Source organism: Nerophis ophidion, linkage group LG20 (genome assembly GCF_033978795.1).
Source record: "Nerophis ophidion isolate RoL-2023_Sa linkage group LG20, RoL_Noph_v1.0, whole genome shotgun sequence".
Taxonomy (NCBI): domain Eukaryota; kingdom Metazoa; phylum Chordata; class Actinopteri; order Syngnathiformes; family Syngnathidae; genus Nerophis; species Nerophis ophidion.
In genome coordinates this window covers 30,467,942-30,476,285 of record NC_084630.1, presented here as the reverse complement: position 1 = coordinate 30,476,285, position 8,344 = coordinate 30,467,942, and the positions used below count along the sequence as shown (strand labels likewise).

Sequence of the window (8,344 nt, the reverse complement as noted above, 5' to 3'; positions counted from 1 at the left end):
ACGACTCGGTCTAATGTTGCTGCAGCACACTACTCTGTTTGAGTAAATTAGATTTCATATTGTGTGCATTTCATTGACTCTCGGATATTCCTCTCTCATCTTGTTATTATGCAGTTTCTGCAAGTACAGCATCTCCTGTTGATTTTTTCATCTTGTCCAGGGAGTGTTTGGCAGAGACCAACTGCATACCCCTCCCATCCCGCCTTGTAGACAAACTAGATACACACACACACACACACACACACACACACACACACACACACAGACACACACACACACACACAAACAGGCCCTCCCTCACAAGTCCGAGGCAGTGAAAAGAGGCGTTGGTGCTCTGGCCACAAACAGAGCACGGGGGATGGAGCAGCCTGCAAGTCAGACGTCTGAGAGAAAGGAAAAAATATATATATGACTTGTGGCTGATTCAGCACTAAATGACAACTAGAAAAAAAAGCCAAGGAGGACAGGAGTGACAGCATTCCCGCCTGTGTCAGACAGCCTGTGGCCCTGCAGGGCCCAGACGCAGACACACAGAGCCATCCATGGAACTGTCACAAGATCCAAGGGCGAGGGGGCATCAGGAGGTCCCCCCAGGTCTCCTGCCTGATTTGTCCCACGCGAAAAACAGCGGCTTTAGCACTGCTCAGCAACAGGGTTACTCTGCCACCATCTTTCTGCGCCGCAAAGACAAACTAGAGAAGGTAAGGATACTTTAATTTGCTTTTTTTTAATGGTTTCATCATTTCATATAAGCCTGTAAGATGAGAGGAAAGTGTATATTCAGTGTAGAAGTGTGACATGGAGGCAGGCTTGCTTTAAAGGGGAACATTATCACAATTTCAGAAGGGTTAAAACCAATAAAAATGAGTTCGAAGTTGCTTATTTTATTTTCCGAAGTTTTTTTCAAAATTTTACCCATCATGGAATATCCCGAAAAAAGGCTTTAAAGTGCCTGATTTTCGCTATCTGTAAATCCACCGTCCATTTTCCTGTGACGTCACATAGTGATGCCAATACAAACAAACAATGGCCCAGCAAGATATAGCGACATTAGCTCGGATTCAGACTCGGATTTCAGCGGCTTAAGCGATTCAACAGATTACGCATGTATTGAAACGGATGGTTGGAGTGTAGAGGCAGATAGTAAAAACCAAATTGAAGAAGAAACTGAAGCTATTGAGCGAATAGCTATTGAAGCTATTCAGCGATCGCCTTCTAACCAACGATTGCATCTTCTGACCACTGGAGCAACTTAAATCAGTTGATTGGTAAGTGTTTGTTTGGCATTAAATGTGGGTGGAAGGAAAGGCTACAAATGTACATACAGCTAGCCTAAATAGCACGTTAGCATCGATTAGCTGGCAGTCATGCCGCGACCAAATATGTCTGATTAGCACATAAGTCAATAACATCAACAAAACTCACCTTTGTGATTTTGTTGACTTTATCGTTGGAAATGCATCTGCTTTGACTGTCGCAGGATATCCACACATTCTTGCCATCTCTGTGCCAAGTCGTTCGTAGCATCGCCGGTAAAATGTGCAGACCAAACGAGGGACTTTCGCATCTTTTGACACTGGAGCAACTTAAATCCGTCGATTGGTACGTGTTTGTTGGCATTAAATGTGGGTGGAGGGAAAGGCTGGATGCAAATATTGCTACAAATGAGGCATAACGATGCAATATGTACATACAGCTAGCCTAATTAGCATTTTAGCATCGATTAGCATGCCGTGCTAATCGATGCACACTCCACGTAAATCAACTTGAATCCGTCCCTGATCGTGTTGTTACACCCTCCGACAACACACCGACGAGGCATGATGTCTCCACGGTACGGAAAACAGTCGAAAAAAGGGAAAATAACAGAGCTGATTTGACTTGTGAGTGTAATGTGTTTAAGAAAATGGTGGATTGCTTCCCATTGTGACATCACGGGTGAAAGGTCACCGGTCCGACAGCGAACAATTGAAAGGCGTTTAGATTGCCAAATTCATCCTTTTAGAGTTCGGAAATCGGTTAAAAAAACATGTTTTTTTTCTGTAACATCAAGGTATATATTGACGCTTACATAGGTCTGGTTATAACGTTCCCCTTTAAAAACCTTAAAAATGCTTGGATTTTAATGTTGAGTTTTCGAGGTTTGAAAAATGCTTGAATTTTGGGTGAAGTGCTTGTAAATGCTTGGAAATGTTCATATTTCTCGGCAGTCTGACTCAATAGGCTCCTCAAAAAGGTTTCCTTAAAAATGAAAGCTACACACTTTTATCTGTTGGCTTTGCACGAGACCTTACATTAGGTTGTTGTCATGTTTGTCGCCCCCAAGAGGACAGTGGTGCGTCGGTCCATCATGCCGGGAGGTTGTAGTTTTAATGAACATGATGTATGCATGAATTATGATACAAACAAGTATACAATAATAATTAATGTTATTTCTTGTAAGGAATGATGTATGCATGAATGATGACGATACAAACAAGTAAACAACGTTTGCATACACCAATGACATTGAATAGTCTACAGAAACGCTGCTTCATTTTCTATGCCCCATTCAGTTAGTGATAACTGCTGGTTCGATGTTAGGCTTAGGTTTTAGCAGATTTTCCGTACTTCCCAAAACAGGGTTACTCTGCCACAATATTTCTGCGCCGCAAAGACAAACTAGAGAAGTTAATGATACAATTTAAGGTGATTTTTTTTTTTTTTTTTGCCAATGGTTTGACTTTCAAATAAGATTGATTGATTGATTGATTGATACTTTTATTAGTAGATTGCACAGTTCCGTACATATTCCGTACAATTGACCACTAAATGGTAACACCCGAATAAGTTTTTGTACTTGTTTAAGTCGGGGTCCACGTTAATCAATTCATGGTACAAATATATACTATCAGCATAATACAGTCAACACACAAGTTAATCATCATAGTATATACATTGAATTATTTATATTATTTACAATCCTGGGGGTGGGATAAGGAGCTTTGGTTGATATCAGTACTTCAGTCATCAACAATTGCATCAACAGAGAAATGGACATTGAAACAGTGTAGGTCTTACTTAGTAGGATATGTACAGCGAGCAGAGAACATAGTGAGTTCAGATAGCATAAAGGGGTTGTACTTGTATAGCGCTTTTCTACCTTCAAGGTACTCAAAGCGCTTTGACACTACTTCCACATTTACCCATTCACACACACATTCACACACTGATGGAGGGAGCTGCCATGCAAGGCGCCAACCAGCACCCATCAGGAGCAAGGGTGAAGTGTCTTGCTCAGGACACAACGGACGTGACGAGGTTGGTACTAGGTGGGAATTGAACCAGGGACGCACGGGTTGCGCACGGCCACTCTTCCACTGCGCCACGCCGTCCCCTAATATAGATAGCATAAGAACAAGTATATACATTAGAAGTACATTTGATTATTTACATTAGGTTATTTACAATCCGGGCTTCACGGTGGCAGAGGGGTTAGTGCGTCTGCCGCACAATACGAAGGTCCTGCAGTCCTGGGTTCAAATCCAGGCTCGGGATCTTTCTGTGTGGGGTTTGCATGTCCTCCCCATGAATGCGTGGGTTCCCTCCGGGTACTCCGGCTTCCTCCCACTTCCAAAGACATGCACCTGGGGATAGGTTGATTGGCAACACTAAATCGGCCCTAGAGTGTGAATGTTGTCTGTCTATCTGTGTTGGCCCTGCGATGAGGTGGCGACTTGTCCAGGGTGTACCCCGCCTTCCGCCCGATTGTAGCTGAGATAGGCGCCAGTGCCCCCCGCGACCCCAAAAGGGAATAAGTGGAAGAAAATGGATGGATGGATGGATATTTACAATCCGGGGAGATGGAATGTGAATGGAGGAGGGTATTAGTAAAGGGTTGAAATTGCCTGGAGGTGTTGTTTTAGAGCAGTTTTGAAGGAATATAGAGATGCACTTACTTTCACATCTGTTGGGAGTGCATTCCACATTGATGTGGCATAGAAAAAGAATGAGTTAAGACCTTTGTTAGATCGGAATCTGGGTTTAACATGGTTTGTGGAGCTCCCCCTTGTGTTGTGCTTATGGCGGTCATTTACGTTAAGGAAGTAGTTTGACATGTACTTCGGTAACAGGGAGGTAGTGGAGTTTATAGACTAGGCTCAGTGCAAGTTGCTTTACTCTGTCCTCCACCCTGAGCCAGCCCACTTTGGAGAAGTGGGTAGGAGTGAGGTGTGATCTGGGGTGGAGGTCTAAAAGTAACCGGACTAGCTTGTTCTGGGATGTTTGGAGTCTAGATTTGAGGAGTTTGGAGGTGCTGGGGTACCAGGAGGTGCAAGCGTAATCCAAAAAGGGTTGAATGAGAGTTCCCGCTAGAATCTTCAAGGTGCTTTTGTTGACCACAGAGGAGATTCTGTAGAGGAATCTCGTTCTTTGGTTGACCTTTTTGATTACCTTAGTTGCCATTTTATCACAGGAAAGATTAGCATCTAGAATGGAACCTAGGTAGGTAACCTCATCTTTTCTGGGGATAACATTGTCACCCACTTTAATAGTGAAGTCACTGACTTTCTTAAGGTTGATGTTGGACCCAAATAGGATGGATTCCGTTTTACCTAAGTGTATGGATAGCTTGTTATCAGCGAGCCAGGTGCAAATATTAAGGAGTTCGGCACTGAGGATTTGTTCCACCTGTGACTTGTCCTTGCCGGGTACCAGCAGGGCGGAGTCATCCGCAAACAGGAACAATTCACAGTGGCATGCTGATGGCATGCCATTTACGTATATTAGGAACAGTAAAGGTCCTAGTATACTGCCTTGGGGGACTCCACAGCTTACTGAGAGGGGAGGGGACACGGTGCCGTTCACCTCTACCACCTGTTTCCTCCCCTCCAAGTAAGATTGCATCCAGCTCGATGAGGTAAGGTGAGAGGAAAGCGTCTATTCAGTGTAGAAGTTTGACATGGAGGCAGGTTTTCGTGCAGTGCACAGGGTTTGCACAGGTGCTTAAAAACCTTGAAAATGCTTGGATGTTAATGTTGTGTTTTGGAGGTTTGAAAAATGCTTTTTTTGGTGAAGTGCTTGGAAATATGGACCATATTTCTCAGCAGTCTGACTCAATAGGCTCTTGATATATCCATCCATCCATCTTCTTCCGCTTATCCGAGGTCGGGTCGCGGGGGCAACAGACTAAGCAGGGAAACCCAGACTTCCCTTTCCCCAGCCACTTCGTCTAGCTCTTCCCGGGGGATCCCGAGGCGTTCCCAGGCCAGCCGGGAGACATAGTCTTCCCAACGTGTCCTGGGTCTTCCCCGTGGCCTCCTACCAGCTGGACGTGCCCTAAACACATCCCTAGGGAGGCGTTCGGGTGGCATCCTGACCAAATGCCCGAACCACCTCATCTGGCTCCTCTCGATGTGGAGGAGCAGCGGCTTTACTTTGAGTTCCTCCCGGATGGCAGAGCTTCTCACCCTATCTCTAAGGGAGAGCCCCGCCACACGGCGGAGGAAACTCATTTCGGCCGCTTGTACCCGTGATCTTATCCTTTCGGTCATGACCCAAAGCTCATGACCATAGGTGAGGATGGGAACGTAGATCGACCGGTAAATTGAGAGCTTTGCCTTCCGGCTCAGCTCCTTCTTCACCACAACGGATCGGTACAATGTCCGCATTACTGAAGACGCCGCACCGATCCGCTTGTCGATCTCATGATCCACTCTTCCCCCACTCGTGAAAAAGACTCCTAGGTACTTGAACTCCTCCACTTGGGGCAGGGTCTCTTCCCCAACCCGGAGATGGCACTCCACCCTTTTCCGGGCGAGAACCATGGACTCGGACTTGAAGGTGCTGATTCTCATTCCGGTCGCTTCACACTCGGCTGCAAACTGATCCAGTGAGAGCTGAAGATCCCGGACAGATGAAGCCATCAGGACCACATCATCTGCAAAAGGCAGAGACCTAATCCTGCGGTCACCAAACCGGAACCCCTCAATGCCTTGACTGCGCCTAGAAATTCTGTCCATAAAAGTTATGAACAGAATCGGTGACAAAGGACAGCCTTGGCGGAGTCCAACCCTCATTGGAAATGTGTTCGACTTACTGCCGGCAATGCGGACCAAGCTCTGGCACTGATCGTACAGGGAACGGACTGCCACAATTAGACAGTCCGATACCCCATACTCTCTGAGCACTCCCCACAGGACTTCCCGAGGGACACGGTCGAATGCCTTCTCCAAGTCCACAAAGCGCATGTAGACGGGTTGGGCAAACCCTCATGCACCCTCAAGAACCCTGCCGAGAGTATAGAGCTGGTCCACAGTTCCACGACCAGGACGAAAACCACACTGTTCCTCCTGAATCCGAGGTTCGACTATCCGGCGTAGCCTCCTCTCCAGTACACCCGATAGGACTCCTTCTTCAGCTTGACGGCATCCCTCACCGCTGGTGTCCACCAAGGGGTTTTAGGATAGCCGCCACGACAGGCACCAACTACCTTGCGGCCACAGCTCCGATCAGCCGCCTCGACAATAGAGGTGCGGAACATGGTCCACTCGGACTCAATGTCCAGCACCTCCCTCGTGACATGTTCGAAGTTCTTCCAGAGCTGGGAATTGAAACTTTCTCTGACAGGAGACTCTGCCAGACGTTCCCAGCAGACCCTCACAATGCGTTTGGGCCTGCCAGGTCGGTCCGGCATCCTCCCCCACCATCGCAGCCAACTCACCACCAGGTGGTGATCGGTAGAAAGCTCCGCCCCTCTCTTCACCCGAGTGTCCAAAACATGAGGCCGCAAATCCGATGACACAACTACAAAGTCGATCATGGAACTGCGGCCTAGGGTGTCCTGGTGCCAAGTGCACATATGGACACCCTTATGTTTGAACATGGAGTTTGTTATGGACAAATTGTGACGAGCACAAAAGTCCAATAACAAAACACCACTCGGGTTCAGATCCGGGCGGCCATTCTTCCCAATCACGCCTCTCCAGGTTTCACTGTCGTTGCCAACATGAGCGTTGAAGTCCCCCCAGTAGGACTTTCCAGTACTCCCTCGAGTGTACCCAAAAAGGGTGGGTACTCTGAACTGCCGTTTGGTGCGTAAGCACAAACAACAGTCAGGACCCGTCCCCCCACCCGAAGGCGGAGGGAGGCTACCCTTTCGTCCACTGGGTTGAACTCCAACTTGCAGGCTTCAAGCCGGGGGGCAACCAGAATTTCCACCCCAGCCCGTCGCCTCTCACTGTCGGCAACGCCAGAGTGGAAGAGGGTCCAGTCCCTCTCGAGAGAAGTGGTTCCAGAGCCCTTGCTGTGCGTCGAAGTGAGTCCGACTACATCCAGCCAGAACTTCTCCACTTCGCGCACTAGCTCAGGCTCTTTTCCCCCCAGTGAGGTGACGTTCCACGTCCCAAGAGCTAGCTTCTGAAGCCGAGGATCGGACCGCCAAGTGCCCTGCCTTCGGCTGCCGCCCAGCTCACATTGCACCCGACCTCTATTGGAGGGGTGACCCACGTTGCCTCTTCGGGCTGTGCCCCACCTCCGGGCCTGGCTCCAGAGGGGGGCCCCGGTGACCTGCGTCCGGGCGAGGGAAATCTGGGTCCATGTTTTCTCTTTTTCATAGAGGTCTTCGAGCTGCTCTTTGTCTGATCCCTCACCTAGAACCTGTTTGCCTTGGGAGACCCTACCAGGGGGCTTTATGCCCCCGGACAACATAGCTCCTAGGATCATTGGGACACGCAAACTCCTCTACCACGATAAGGTGGCAGCTCAGAGAGGAGGCTCTTGATATAGGTTTTCTTAAAAATGAAAGATACACGCTTGATCTGTTGGCTTTGCACGAGCCCTTACATTAGGTTGTTGTCATGACAGAGCCGTATATACGAGGGCAGTGGTGCATCGGTCCATCATGCCGGGAGGTTGTTGTTTTAATAAACATGATGTATGCATGAATTATGATACAAACACACAAGTAAACAATAATAATGTTATTTCTTGGAAGGAATAATGTATACATGACTGATGATGATACAAACAGACAAGTAAAAAATGTTTGCCAACACCAATGACATGGAATAGTCTACACAAACACTGCTTCATTTTCCATGCCCCACCCAGTTGATGATAACTGCTGGTGCAATGTTAGGCTTAGGTTTTGGCACATTTTCCATATTTTTCCTACAAACAGCATTTGGTGACATCAAACAAGGCTATGGATTGATTCACATTGTTTTTGCCTTTTGAAGAGTACTGGAAAAACTGGAAAATTGATCTGGAAAGTCCTTTAAAAAGGGCTTGAATTTGGCCTTGGAAAAGGTGTACAAAGCCTGAGTGCATCAGGTGCAGCACAAGACATGTTGTCTCAGCGCAATAT

The 8,344-nt window shown here is 47.4% G+C and overlaps 1 protein-coding gene across 1 annotated transcript in view; it reads left to right on the top strand.

Annotated features, from left to right (window-relative positions):
- Positions 1–358: 358 nt before the first annotated feature.
- Positions 359–8,344, top strand: part of pld5 (phospholipase D family member 5) — a 58,738-nt gene continuing 50,752 nt past the window's right edge. The window contains exon 1 of the mRNA XM_061880257.1: positions 359–701. Coding sequence (XP_061736241.1) covers positions 543–701 — 159 coding nt within the window. The 5' untranslated portion in view covers positions 359–542. The remainder of the gene's footprint in view (positions 702–8,344) is intronic.